The sequence below is a fragment of the Rhinolophus sinicus genome, linkage group LG15 (assembly GCF_036562045.2).
Source record: "Rhinolophus sinicus isolate RSC01 linkage group LG15, ASM3656204v1, whole genome shotgun sequence".
NCBI lineage: Eukaryota > Metazoa > Chordata > Mammalia > Chiroptera > Rhinolophidae > Rhinolophus > Rhinolophus sinicus.
Window position 1 is genome coordinate 7,448,806 of NC_133764.1, and position 15,326 is coordinate 7,464,131.

A 15,326-nucleotide genomic window follows, 5' to 3' on the forward strand; every position below is an offset into this window, starting at 1 on the left:
AGCAATGTCCTAGACGACCTCTCTTCTCCATGCCCATCCTAAATCCAAAGAGGAGGACCTCTGATCTGGATTGACCAAATTCCAGTCCAGAGTGAACCCCAGGGACACCCTTTCTTTCACACATTCAGAGAAGTCAAAAGGGCACGGACTTCTTCAGTGGCAAGAGGGGCCAACCAGCTCAATCTCACCTCATGTGTCTACACGACACTCTCCTCTCTGGCCTAGACCTTGAATTAAACCAGCTGTGCCCTGGACTTAAGAGAATCACTTCCTCTTTCTTATTCTTCCTCCGATTCTTAACTAGAGAAAAAGGAATCTTCCATGAGTTCCAACTAAGTGCACTAAAATTCCACATGGCCCTAGATAGTCATAAATGCTTCTTAACTTTGCTCTCTTTTGCTTACATCTATTTTTTCTAAGATTTTGTGGTGAGAAGTGACAGTTTGAGGGAGAGATTTAGATGTTTGGGATTTGGTATTTCCTCTTTCTTCTTCTGCTATCTTTTGATGTGATTTCAATTTACTACTACATTGACCTTCTCTTGGTGACATAGTTTCCCAGGGGTCTCAGAAGCTACACAGTAAAACCAAAGACCATTCCAGCACAGACTCTTTGGAGGCTTTACTGATCTGTGAGAAAAGCATCATGGAGATGAGCAAAATGATATCTCAAGGCCAGCTCAGGGAAATAAACGTTGTCAGAGGTTTATATAGATTATTCTTTGCTCATATTGTTCAATAACCCCTTATATAGCCAGCACCTGTTACTATAAAAAGCTATAATCCAATCTTCCAAGGTGTCTTTCAGATTCCTAGCCAGAATACTCATTGTCTTCTGGAGGGTATCACGTAGGGGCTCAGGGCCTGGGGTTCAAGGTGGGGGAGGGACCTGCTCTGTGTATACCTGTCTTGCCACCTTTCCCATGCTACCGTACCTACCATATGTTGGCATGGAACATTCATCAGGAATTTTCCTTCCAGAGTTCTAGGCAGGAAGCTGAACAAAAGTCTGTTCTGCCCTCAGGTCCTTCAGCCTATCTGGAGGACTCTGTTGTCCACTTTCCTCTTCCCCCATCCCTACTAGCCCACCCCATGGGGGTGATCAGGTAGGGGGCTCTCTCAGAGATACCTCTTACTCTGTAGCTCTCTCCTCTGATTCTCCCCGAATTTCTTCTCTCAGTGCAGGAAGATATTTCTCTCTGTCCTGTATTGCAGGGAAGTGCTCTTCTACCACATCCGATATGCAGCCCACTCTGTGGTTTCTTATCAAGCTTGGCTCATTGATACTCAAAGGTCAGCTTTCAATATCAATGAAAATACTCTCTTTCCACTATGTGGCTCTTGCAATTACATGAGAATTTTTGCTACTGTGAGCTTGACAAAAATCAATTTTGAAAGTCAAGGTTGAACAAAGACTTCTGCCTCTGTTCTCTACCATCTCCCTGGGGTGAGAGTAGATGGAGGGTTACTGTTGCTTTTTGGACTGGTGGGCAATAGAGTAAGGATACACGTGAAGGATGGGGGGAACAACACAGCTTAAAATCATCACCCTGTTGTAGGGAAATATGTTAATGAAATGTCACAGAATCTACTGTTAGCATGTCCTGTTCACTGCATTGCTCAGAATCTTGATGTTGGAACTAAGGTGCACATGCTCTGTTTGTGGGATGTTTTCTCAATACTTCAGGGATGTCCCACTGTAAAGAGGCTGCTCAATGTATGGGCTCACCCTACATTTTATTTTCTGAAAACTACCTAGAACTCCAGGGGTGGACAGTTGCAGCCCTTTTGGGAGTAAGTGATACAATTTTCCCTGACCATAGCTGCGGGACCACGGATAGACACTTGACCCAAATGTAGAATATTACATTTTCCTAGAATGGTCATCACAATATCACAATATCTTCCATTGACATGCCTTTTTTTTTTTTTTAAATGTAACCTTGCTACACTCTCTTCAGACAGTGAAGTCTGTGTCTGCCTCCCCTTGAACCTGGATAGAACGACCTGTCCCCAGATACTTGGTATTGTAACCCAGCTGCCATGTGGTGAGGAAACCCAGGCCACATGGAGAGGATACATGTAAGAGTTCTAGTTGATAACCCTCTTTAAGGTCTCAACCAACAACTAACATTAACAGCCAGACATGTGAGTGAGGAATCCTTGGAGACGATCCAGTCCCAGCCACCACCTGACTGTAACCATATAAGTGACCTTGGTGAGAACTGTCTGGCTGAGCCTAGTCAACCCTTAGATCATAAGAGACTACAACAATAATTAATTGTTGTTTATGTATAAAATGTGGGGTCTTTTGTCATAAAGCTATAGATAACTGATTTACCATAGATATTTTCAGATTTTTCTCTCAGGAATTTTGGAAATGGGGCACAGAGAGACTGTGTCAACTAATCATAGGGGTTGGACCCAGGAGATTCGGAAGACTCAATTACTGCATAAGACGTCACTTCAGTCAGGTTTGACCATGTGTGAAAGAAACCACACACAGGAGAATGGAGATTTTCAGAGAGGAGGAAATGAGAGTACATGCCACCTAGGGAGAGAATATTGCTATGGTTTTGATTGACTTTCAACTTCTTAGTTTTGCAGAGGCCCTGTTATATATTCAGGCTTTAGATCCTGTGAGATGCTTTTATATCTGATGGTGATAATAATACTAATAAATAGTATTTTCATTTTTTGCCTCAACTAATTGAGTGCACTTTTGTTTCTTACAACCAAACGACTCCTGATTAAGGTATCTACTAACCAATTTGAAATGTAAATGGACATACCATTGGCTTCATATAAAATAAATCAGCTGCAGAAAAGTTTTACTTGCTTTTAAAAATGAGAATATTGTGATGGTTTTACTACAGTAATAGAGGAGGGGCCGTTGGCCTCTGTAAATGTCCAGTCTTCAGCTCTCAGCACAACATGGCAACTGTGGGGTCATTGATCCTACTTACTGGATATTTCCTCCTCCCCACCTGCCTGGAACAAAGTAGAATCACATTTTCCAGCTCCCCTGTGGTGGAGTGGGACTGTGTAACCAGATCTGGCCAAGAACGTTTGAGAAGAAGTGCCATGTGTCACATCAGGGCTGCCATTTAATTGTCTATGGCCAGACTCTTCATAGTTCTCTTTTTCCTCTGCTATGATGGCAGGCAACGCTACAGACAGTGGCTGTTCCAGATATCTCTGAGTCCTGGAGTAAGGACGAGGAAGCGCAACAGAAGCCCCAGCTGATCCACAACAGAGTGGAAGTGAAATATAATTCTTGGATATTTTAAGGAGATTTGGGAGTTATCACCATAGCATAATCCAGTTTATCCTGCCTGCTTGAATGATGCTGCATTGTACATTACCAGGAAGATTGAGACCCTCCAGGAAAACCTCCCTGAGCAGTCCCTTCTCATTACCCCACAATGACCACCATCTTGGCTTCCCAAGAAGTTTCAGAGGAGCAGCTCTTCCTCCTGCTATGCTCCTTCTGTCCCCAAGGGAATGGATCTTGTTCCGTGTCCATGTCCTTACCCAGTTCGCCTTTCTCTTCAAATTTGAACACATTCAGGTTTGTTATCTTTAAAAGTTTTCGTTCCACATTATGATACCTTCTAACAGTTGCATATAGTCTCTTCTATTAAACTCTCCTATAAATAATTTATACACCTGCTTCAGCTTTCTCCTAATTTCCTAAATACTTAATCCTCTGTAAACTCATTTTTGTTCTAACCTCTTCACTGAAGCACGTTGCTAAAAATCTTTTAGCTACACATAGTTCAAGGCTACTCTGATCTCTGAATTCCAAGTCTGTATTATTACAGGATTATAGAATTTTAAAACTGAAAAAAAAGGGGGGGTAGGGGACAGAATGATGTGCTTCTCAAACTTTAATGCGCATAGAGTCACCTAAGGATCTTGTTAAAAAGTAAGTTCTAGGTTCCCACCCCCAGAGATTCTGATTCAGTAAGTCTAGGTTGGGAACTGGCAATCTGCATGGAAATGAGCTCTCAGGGGTGTGCTTTGCAGGCACACATTGAGTAGCACTGGATTAGATGACTGTTTTTCATTTTCCCCAAGTCTAAAATGAAGATCACTGTCTGGACCAATATCCCTTGGGTAGCAGAAGAGGTCTTCTCCATGGTTGCTATAAAGAATCAGCAAGAGTAACTCTTATAAATGGTCCAAGAAAGAATCATTAAGGTACACAGAACTGGGAACGAGGGCAGTGGTCCTAGTATTCTACACTTGACACATACTCCAAGACTTGGAGTTGGAATTGAGACTGAAGCTGGAGGAAAAACCACTGTTCTCTTCTTTGTGGAGAGAGCACTGGTCCTGAAACACACATTTGAGCTCTATTTCTATGGGCAAACACAGTAAAAATAATGACCTGTTGAGAAATTTCTGAGAAAATGCATTCTTTGGGACTTTGTGTTTTAACAGCTATGTTGTGGATTTTTGGGAAATCACAAAAAGTTCAGTTAAACAGAATAGGCAATTTTCTAAGGACCCTGTTCTTCCTCTAGCTTAATCCCTTTTCTTCCTCTATAGCCATCTTTGACACAGGGTAGTAATGCTGGTGGCTGGGAAGAAGCTATCTCAGAAGCGTGGCTCAGTCAAGGGTTCTCCTACCTTTCCATCACTCTACCCTCCCCCTCTACCCTCCCGCCATGACTAGTATCAGCTGAGCTCACCAACTCCCTGCCAGATCTTGACAGAGTCACAGAGCAGAGACTAAAGAAGCTGAAGGACTTTAGAGACTTAGAGTGCTCTGGCCCATTCGTTTTGTTTTAAATGAGAAAATTGAGATTAGAAGAAGAGACATAAGTCTTTCCAGGTTACATAACAAAATGCGGGCAGAGCCAGTACAATGGAGTGTCTTCTGACTCCCAGACCAGTGCTCTTTGACTGGATCCTATCCTCCTGGGATGAGGAAAATGAGATGAGCAGTACCAAGGAAGACAGTAGGATGGGTTGCTCACAATTTAGTCAGCTACCTAGAAGCCCAGATATAATTTGAGTGTTGCTTGGGGATAATTCAGGGATAAGATACATTAGACATGGGAAAAACCTTTGAGTCTAATATCCCAAACTTTACAGCTGAGGAAACCAATGTGCAGAGATGACATTGGCTAATGCACCCATAGTATGAAAGTTACTGATTTCCCCCATTCTGGAACTTGCAAAGCACTCATTCCCAACCTCTGCTCTTTCTGATTTTCCCACTCCTGACACACTTGTAGCCCAAATACTGAATGTCCTTGGTTTTCTTCTTAGAATCTTGAAGGAAAATTTATCTTACTCCTTTCTGGAAGTTTTGTGCTTCCTTATCATGCTTGACCAGAGAGGAAAAATTAAGACCTCATTTATGCAGATCCCACATTTTGGAATTAGTGACACCTGTGACAGGGGCTAAATTGTGGTTTACCTTTGAAAATCAAAGAGAAAAAGTTGAATAAATTGTTAGAGTTAATGATATTTAAAGGGGGTTATTTAGCCTTTTTAAGAGAATAATCTTTTAACGTATTTTAGAAACACCATGTACAGCACGTTCAGAACTCTCTGACCCATACCTCTTGACAATTTTTATGTTAATTACACATTCCTCTTACCTGTTCAATAAGGAAGATCTCCTGAGGTTTTCTATTTGGGAACATGTTGTTAGTGTCATTTAGTCATTATATGTGTCTGTAAGCATTGTAATTAAATTGCACTTCTCTCAAAAACATTTTCTCTGATTCCGATTTTTGTTTTCCTTCCAATAATGAATATAGATTAATAAAGCATTTCTATACTTGCAGTGTGTGTGTGTGTGTGTGTGTGCGCGCGCGCGCTCACACAGGCTTGCTATGAGTCATCACAGTGAGACTATGACTTAGAAGCAATGAAGTGTAATAATGACTGTTAGGGAGCAAATGATGTAGTGAGCACAACACATCTCAGAATATGTGTTGTTATGTGCTATTATGTATTAGAGTAGTAGACAGGCTTGTAACTGTGCCCTAGGTAAAGAATGCCATTAGCAGGAGCGAATAAAAGCATTTTGGAACATAAGCTCAACACATCCAATGAGAAAGGTTTTAATTATAATGGAGCTGGGCAGCTGGTAAGAGAGTCTGACCGACTGTGGATTCTAGGAACTGTGGAGGTACTGATGTTGGCCAGAAACCATGCCCTGTCTGGCAACACTTTGTTTTCTAAACCTGAGCCCACCAGGGTTATGGTTATGGTGACGTTTCAGAAACACAGAAGAACAACAGATGACCTTAACAGCATAAGTGAATATGTGTCAAAGAAAATAATATTTAAAATAAGTCCAAAGAAAGAGAGTCTTGAGTAAGACTGAATCTAAATCAATTGTCATGGGGCAACGTGATTCTCTGGTTTAAATGTCATGGATATTTAACCACCTATACTCTACTCACAGTAACTACAAGAAGTACCTTTAAAACCAGACTAAGACCTAATGTCTAAGACTAATATTGCTAACGTAGATGAATATGGATACAAAGTTATAACTTCTAATTCTGTTTTGAATTGGTACACCTTGTCTGTTGTCACTTGTCGCAAGCCTACCTTCCTACATTCCTTTTGTTTACCACCTTAAGGGCTATTTGCATATCATACAATTCACCCATTGTATGTATATAGTTTTACTAAATTTATGCTATTGTAAGTATCACCATAATGCAGTTTTAAAACGCTTGTATCATCCTAAAATTCCCTCATTCCCATTTGCAGTCAATCCCTGCGTCTGCCCCCACCCCCAATGATCTTCTACATCCTTTTGTGATTTTTAATTCCCTTTTGTTTGGCTCTGTGTTTGTACAATTAAGCATGTGGATACTTTAAGAGACACAGGTTATGTTGAAACGGCTTTATTTTTTTTTTAATCCATAAATATCTGTTACTGACAAAAGTGGAAAAGTCCTTAAGACTAAATCTTACTAAAGTGATATTTGTTTACAGTACATATAGAATGTGCTTTGACAGGTAAGTAGAATGATGAGATTTGTACAGAAGCAGCAGTTACGAGAGCACTGCTCATCATGAAGCTCACTGATGAGGAATGAGGAAACTGTGCAAAGGTACAGATAGAAAGGTACTTGTCATCAGTACTACCATATAATAAACACGGAATTCATAAATTGGGCTAATGCGTAAAAATGTTCATTAATCCCCCCTTTAGGAAATAGTGTCCCCAAACTAAAAATATTACAGTAAGAATTGCTTTTTATTAGAGAATTTCAAGAATTCTTGACTACAAAATGTCTAGTTGAGTTATAGAACTAGAGGAATATTTGCCACTACGAAGCAAATGAATGAGTCCTCCCATGGAGTGGCATTCAAGGGTCACAGCAGGAATGGACAGCAAAGTTGAGCAGGGGTCTTCCTCTCCCTCAGGAAGGAGGGTATTAAGGAAACATATAACGTCATTTCTCTGACTGATGAGGGTTGATGTGTTTGCCGATTTACAAGACGGGTTTGATGACACCGACTGGTACTCTCAATTCTTGCTTCACAAGCTTTCACTGGGAGGATAGTAGTGTCACAAGGAGGGTCTAGAAAGGTACTAGGATGGGTACCCACAGCCTAACAGCCCAGGGGGATGATGCCTTCCCCTCCTCCAGTTGGAACGAGGAGTGTCCAGACTCAGTCTTCAGGACAGAGATTCTGGAGTGGGATTTAATATTGCCACACAGAGCCTGTGCCGGGCAGTCTCCTCTGTGGCTCGGAATGCATGTCCAAGCTGCTCTCAAATACCAACCCCACGCCCTGTGGTCCAACCCCTGGACCTTTCTCCCCCGGACCGTCCCCTCTCTGAAATCAGACCTGCCTCCCTCCAGCTTTAAGGACCATATCAAAATGAAAACTTTAAATTCAGTATTTCCCAGTGACACAAACAGCCCCGGATGATTTAGGTGTGTCTGTATGAGAGGACTTCCGTGACACATGGTGGGTAACCATTGAATGGGTGGTCCCTTACACCTTCAGATAGGAGGACATCCTGAGGTGGCCGAGACCGTGGGGCCCACCCCAAGTTCCGGAAAGGAATCTGGTGGCTGTTTATGGCGTCTGAGGACATCACTGTGGGGCAGCCTTAATGGAATGCATGCAGCTCAGTTTACGTCAGGGAGGAATGTGAAGAAAAGCGGGGGTGCCAGTGGCGAATGAAAGCCCTAGCGTGTGATTTGCTGAATGAAACTTCAGAGCTCATCTAGTCTAAGCTCCTCGTTTTATGGGAAACTGAGACACTGAGCAAGAACGTGACGCGTCCTCAGTCACACAGCAAGATGGAGACAAAGCCAGGGCAGAAGCCGTGTCTCCAAGAGCTTCAGCCCTGTGCTTTTTCCTTGTGTAGGATGCTGCCTTCTGAAACCAAATATAGAGCTCAGGAAGACATATCTTTCATATTGAATCTGTCATTAAAATGCTGCATTTATAAAAAATAACATTTGAACCCTGAAAAATACTTCATTAAAACACAACAAGCTTCCTTGAAAATACTTCAGAGCAAAGTTTCCCAGGTTTGGGGAGGATGGGGAAATGTATGTGGGAGGTCACATGTCCACTCTTCCCAGAGCAGGTGCTTTCTAGGGTCCAGGTCATCAGCAGCCCTTTCAGAATACCTTCGGTCAAATCCACACTTGCCTGTGGATGGACTCTGAGGATGGAAGGCTGGTGGCAGACAAGGTATCTCTGAAGAAAATGGATTGTTTGGTGGCAAGGTTACTGGAATGGATATTTCCTCATGCTTGGAGAATCATGAGGCTCTCCAATCTTTTGGAACACAGGGGTATCTGTGACACACATAAGCAGGAGAGGTGTTAGTGAGGTGGAACAGTGGCTGAGAGCCCTCAAGGATATGAATCTTTGGCCAGAGTAGGAGTCTCTGGGCTAGTGGCAGGCTGGGGCAGGAGCTTCAGGGGACTTGCCAGCTGCAGGAACCAAAGCTGATCTTTGAACCATGAGGCCTCTGACAGGGCAGCTTCTCTCCCTTCCTCCCAAAGATCAGAAGGGGAGAGCTCTGGGCGACGTGCCATGGGGTATCATCTCATAGGGGCAGGAGGTGAAGGATAAACCAATGAGGCAAACAGAAGACGTGAAGAATGTCTCATTCTTTGATTGTTTTCATTGAGAAATCTAAGTTATAGAACTAGAAGGACTGAGGAAAAGAAAGTGGGATGGAGAAAGGTAAATTGAGGAAGAAGGCAAGGCCAGAGAGATGAGAGGAAGGAAAGACTGAACTGGCATAGAAGACCAGGGTTACAACAGGAGTTTCAGGGTGGACGAGTGGAAAGGGAAGGAGAAATTTAAATTAAGGGAAGGATTGGAGCTTTCTAGAAGGCAGACCCATCACCCAAGATACTGCGGAGGGCAGAAGCCCAGTTAGGGGGTTACAGGAATTCTTGGGAAAGCCTTTGTGGCTTATGAATTCATGGAGCCAAGAGTTAACTGGAGGAACAAGACAGGAAAGGTGGAAGGGTGTGAGGGACTGCGAGAGCTTCACTGCCATTAAGGCCAAGCAGACCAGCAAGAACGTTTGGGACAAGATATCTGCCTGTGCACATCCAGTCCATTCCAATCAGAGCAATGGAGACTTGCACAAAGAACAAAACAAGCAGAGGAAAATGTGGGGCTTTGGGCTTCCCTTGTTGGGGGAAGGAGACTTTCATTGTAGAGGAGAATCTAGTGGGGCTGGAATTCTGGGTTCCAGCCCCAGAATCATCTCTTGTCTGATATATGAACTTGTCTAGTATTGCGGCTTTGCTTGTTCAGCAAACATGGATGGGACGACTGATTCAATGAGATACTTCTGTGTCCTAGTTAAGACACGATTTTATGGATTTTGAAATAAGGGACTGAATTGGAGCAAGTTTGTAGACTTCTCTCTCTCTTCCCCCTCCCTCCGTCATTCCCTTCCTTCATTCTAGACCCAAGGGTGAAGCAGAAGAATCATTTAAAAGAAGTAAGCGTTCAGGTAGAACTTTCTGATCCTACTGACACCAGAGATTTTAAACTGGACAGCAGTAAGGCTGGGATGAAAAGTGTTTTGGAATCAGCCTATCAATCAACCTCTGAGACAGACAGACAGACAGACAGGGCTGGAGAACTTGGTGCTGAGAAGATGCTTCTCATACAAGATGAGTGAGATGAGATCAGGTTTCTGGTTTGGTGTGTATGTGTGTATAGACACACGGTGAGGGGATTCTCAGCCACCCACATCCTTTCCCCTGTGCGCCAACAGGCAGCCTTCAGGAGGATGGCCAAGGGCTGGATTAGAAGGCCTAGGGTTTAGGGGACCAGCTATGAGACACACCTTTGTTTTGGAGTCGCCAACTGCTCTATTTAGATTGATCTCCTCCAGCCCAACGCTCTTAGCCTTGCCTCTAGAATAAACTTGCATAAACCCCTGGGGACCAGCCCTTGAGAAGGTTTATGTGTTTGTAGGGGAGGAAGGCTGAGAGGTACCCCTGTCCTCACAGCCTCCCAGTCCTAGGGACACCACCCCAGTGGGGAAGCTGAAGGCTGTTTCATCACCCTGAGCCTTAATCCCCTCCTGATTCACGCACTAGTGAGCCTTTGGGGGAGATGAATTCTTGAAATAAGTGAGAGGAATCAGTCAATTGATTTCTCTGTGGATTGTGGACTTGGTTAGATTAAAAATTCCCAGAGCTGACACTGGGAGGTTCTCCCTGCCCCATTCCCCTTTTAAAGGGCCACACATATTGTATGCAGAACTGGGGTAATCTAAAATCCTGGTCTAAGGTCATTGCTTCTGGAGTCTGACTATGGCGACAGTCACATTTTTAGTATTATACCTTCATCCAGTAGTCTGGAGCTGATTTCCCAAGCCCCAACCCAGAGAGGTGCCCTAGCCTTGAGAATGGGGGAGCCCCTTCTCTCCCCATTTCCGGCTCTGATGTTGGGGGAGTGGATGCTGCTTAGTTCACTGTCCACTCTCCAGGAGGTTGTCACATCCTGCTCACCCCCCAGGTTGGGGGCAAGGAAGGGGCTGAAATGGGCTGGCAGGGGCTGTCCCCAGCAGAGCTAAGGGCATGGATCTGCCTGGCGCCCTAGTGCCCCCTGCAGGGGAAGGGCTGGGGAGCAGCCCAGTTAGCCCCCAGACCAATAGCCAGGAGGACCATTATTTGCATTTGCTAATGGTCTCTGTCCCTTTGATCCAGAGGAGGCACTGGTCTGAAAAAGCAGCAACCAGGAGACCATAATGGAGCTGCAGAAGGAAGAGAGGTGGGAGAAGGGGAAACAGGCAGAGAGAGGAAGTTCCAAATTGAGAAGGGGCCAAGCAGTGGGCACTGATGGGGAGAGAGGGGCGGGCAAAGTACAGGACAACTGCCTCGGGTCCTCCTTGGCTGGGGGCTGAGCCACCCCTATTTAGAAGCCTCTGCCTCCCACCGGCCTGATGTGCATGGAGACAGGTGGAGCCCTGGACAATGGGAATGGTGAGCCCCTGAGGTCCAGGGCGTCACAGTGGCCCTCCCCACCCGCAGTTCTCTGGCCATGGGCAGATGCCTCTAGGGAGCAGAGCAGGGGAGGGGAAGGCAGGCCTGAGTGGTGGGTCATAGTTCAGACCTAGGGGCCTGGAGAAGATAATCAGGTTGCTGGGGAGGGCACCCCGAAAGTCCCTGTACCCCATTGCTACTCTCCTCTGGGAGGGCTAGAGCAAAGCGCCAGGGAACTTAAGGTTGAAACATCTAGGGCTACGGGAGGGGCAAAGTCCCCCAGAAGAGGGGTCAAGGGGATCTTGTGGGCAGGGCAGCCAGCTGGACCTGGGCAGGGTTCCCAACAGTGGGGAGGCAGCTGAGGGAAGGAAAGCCCTCTCTATCCCGAGGCTTGGGGAGGGGCATGGGGCCAGGGTGGGGCCCTAGGGCATCCGCGAAAGAAGGGCCGGCCACTCAGTGGGGACCAGAGAGTTCCAGCAGGCAAAAGAGATTGTTATTGTGCTTATGGACACAGCAGCTCCCTGGCTCGAGAGAGCGAGCAGGCAGTTTTTAGGCACTAGAAGATTCCTGTGGTGCGGTTCTAGGTAAATGAATAAGACCGAGTAGCCTATTCGGTCAGCCCATTGACTGCACCCGCTGGCCAGTTCAAACCCAGGCAACTTCAGACCAGGGTCAGGCCAGGGTCTCTTGGCTGACAGAACCTGCAGCTGAGCCCCCAGGAGGGGGGGGGAGGGGACATGGGACTGAAAAGGAGTTGGTGATGGTGGTGGGGATGAGACTGGGCCTAGCCCCTCTCCTCACTCTCCTTTGACTCTTCTGGAAGAGCGAGAGTGATTGCTCTAGATCCCAGGTCTGATGTCAGGCCATCAGGCTGTGTCCCGGGAGTATGGCTTTCCGGGCAAGGTGGCCTACCCCCACCTCCTACAGAAGGGACAAGGGAAGGGAGACGTGCGGGGCAAGAAGATCCAGTCCAGGTCCCTCCTGCCCCCGCCCTGCCCCACCAGGCGCCTGGCCCTGTCCAGTTGGTCACACGGTCACTTCAGTCTTGCTGGCTGTGTAGCAGGTATGATGGCCGGGGATATAGTGCAGCTGCTCCACCGTGTTGTGTCTGCGGGACGCAAAGGCCTGGCGCTTGGCCGCCGTCTGGCTCTGGCCCAGCGTGGCGTAGGAGTTACTGGAGGCACTGGGATGGGAGTGCATCTTGGTCATGCGGTAACGTTCCAGCACGGGCGTGGACACAAAGACGTCCGTGTGCGAGATGGCCCGCGACAGGGACTGCTCTGGGAAGGCCGTCCGCTCCGGGGACAGCAGTGGGTCCTGGGAGTGCAGGCGCTCCGTGGAGAGCAGCTGCTCATCTGACAGGATGCGGTCGTAGGGCATGCCGAACTCATCCGGCAGGCCCCGCCGCGGGGACAGCACCCTGTCCTGTGACATGGCCCGGATGGGCCGGCGGGGTCGCTCCCGCGGCAAGGGCTTCTGTTGGGACATCTGGATGACGTTGAGGGGTAGAGTGCCACGGGCGGCCAGGTCGGGCAGATGCCGCCGCCTCATGTAATACTCATCAGCCTCCTTGTCAGCTGCAGGGGACAGACAGAGAGAGAAAAGTCAGCTGCGGGGACACTGTGACACCGCAGCCAGGACTGAACTAGGACCCTGCAGGCCAGAGAGGTGGAGGCAGTGGTTCTCCAGTGAATGTGCAAACCAGTCCCCAGGGGTCTTGTTCAGGGCAGATTCTGATTCAGACCTACTGTGTCTGGGGCAGGCCTGAGAGTCTGCTCCTGATGTCCCTGACTCTCTGTGGACCACCTTGAGTACCCAGGGGTTGAGGGACCTCCTCAAGGTCCCCAAGGAGTGCATGGATTCATGGCGGAGTCCAGGGCCGGCCCTAGTCCCTGAACTCCTGCTCCAGTGATGCTCCCATCACACCATGTTCCTGAAACAGCGTGACTCCCCAAGTCTTCCTGAAACACCCAAGGAACAGCCAGCAGCTTTCCGATAAGGATCAGAGTCTCTCTCCAAGGAAGCTGGGTTGCAGAAGCAGACTCCTGCTAAAATAAAGATTCTCCAACCAGGAGGCACTTGTGAAAATGCTTAGCTGGTAACTTAGGAACATAGTAACACCTTCTCTGGAGTAACAGCCAATGCGTAAAATGCCAACACATGGGCATCCGGCCCCCACACAATGACAGAATCAAGCCTGCACATTCCTCCCCTGTGCCTACAACATGAGCAGGCCGGAACAATCTTACACATGCCCTCATTCAGGTACTCCACCCTCGTCTCTACCCAGGAACCCTCCCAAGCTCACACTGCCTGCAGAGCCTTTGAACTTACCCAGGACACACCAAGCCCGTTTTGCCCCAAATTCCAGGAACGAGGCTTCCCACATTCTAGACAGCCTTCTAGATTTCTCCAGAATGTGGGGATGCTGACTGCTCCTCAGTTTTCCCAAAAGGTTGTCGATGGATAGATCCTGCCTCCTGAGCCACATTCTCCCACCCCAGGCATGCATCCAATTCCTTGGGTCATCGGAAATCCCCACTTCTAGTAATAGAAAGTCAGCATTCCACCTTGGAGGTGGCCGATATGGACTCATGGGCTGAACGTTAACCTGTTGCCTCAAGCAAATATTCAGCCCTGCGGTTGGGTGGTCACAAAAATAGACTCATGGGGAGATGGGGGCAGAAGGTCCAAGGGTTGGAAAGCTATGGGAGAAGAGCTCTTCCACCATGTACCTTCTTGACATTGTAACGTCTTAAACCTGTCAATTCCCTGAGCCTCCCAGACTCAAATGGCAGAGCTGGGATTAATGGATGAACTGGGCTCAACTGATGAAGTGGGGTGTGTGCGTGGGAGTGGGGCGTCTCAGGTTCTCAAGACAGTGTTGGCTGTGTTAGGGAGGGAGTAGTTTATGGGCCTTCCACAGCCAGGTCTCTGGGAAGGCTCTCAGAGAAAGTTCTGGCATTGGTAGACTCTACTCCAAGATCTTGAGAGTGAGGAAGACCCATGGTTTGAAGATGGTAGGTGTGGGGCAAGGCTGGGAAAGGCTTCTCTCGCATGCCTCCCATGGGAATGTGGACCTGAGGACTCCATGGCCTCCCTTCCATCTATAGGGAGAATGGACTCAGGCCCCAAAGAACTAAAACAAGGGGCTTGTCCCTTGTCTTCTTCCCTGCTACCCTCGCTCTTTGTTCTTGGGACTCCACACCATTTCTCCAGGTGTAGGATGGGAGAGTGAAACACCGGAGGATGTCACGAGGCTCCAGGGAAAGACCCCAACCTCAGGGCAACCCCACTTACTGAGCCTCTTCAGGGATGAGTACTTGCTGGGGTGGGCCTTCACTGCCGACTCATAGGATGGGGGCAGGTGGGCCAAGTTCTGGAAGGAGCGGGAGAAGGACAGGTCATAGGGCTCAGTGGCTGATGTCAGGATGTTGTTCATCCGTGGCTTCTCTGCAAAAGAAGGGAGGGATGCATTGTATTAGTGAAGACAAAGCCTGGGGCAGGCAGAAGGGACGGGGCTATGTTCTATCTTGTATCCCCATCCTGCTTTCCCGGCCCCCGTGCTAGGACACAGATGGGGTCAGTGACTCAGTTTCCCTCATGTGCATTTCCAGTCACCAAGCCTGGGGGCAGGTGCTGTTTTATCTGCCATAGGCCATGATGGCAGTGTACCCTTCCTTGAATGACACACTCTTCCTCCCGGTGCATCACTGAGCTCTCTGATAAAGATGTAAGCCTGATGGAGCTGAGCGGGGGTGGCAGGGGTGATGTTATAAAATTATCTATTTCAGCGTGAAACTTCTGTCCTTTCCCTGACAGTTTTAGGCAAGCCTAGTTATCTGGCTCCGAGAGTTTG

At 47.3% G+C, this 15,326-nt stretch overlaps 1 protein-coding gene across 4 annotated transcripts in view; it reads right to left on the minus strand.

Moving 5' to 3' along the window:
* Positions 1–6,864: 6,864 nt before the first annotated feature.
* The window catches only part of SHISA6 (shisa family member 6), a 304,147-nt gene continuing 295,685 nt past the window's right edge, over positions 6,865–15,326 (minus strand). For all 4 annotated transcript variants that reach the window (XM_074319591.1, XM_074319590.1, XM_074319589.1 and 1 more), the window contains 2 exons: positions 14,768–14,920; positions 6,865–13,044 (listed from right to left, as the gene is read on the minus strand). In XM_074319591.1, the coding sequence (XP_074175692.1) occupies positions 12,494–13,044; positions 14,768–14,920 (704 nt within the window). In that variant the 3' untranslated portion in view covers positions 6,865–12,493. The remainder of the gene's footprint in view (positions 13,045–14,767; positions 14,921–15,326) is intronic.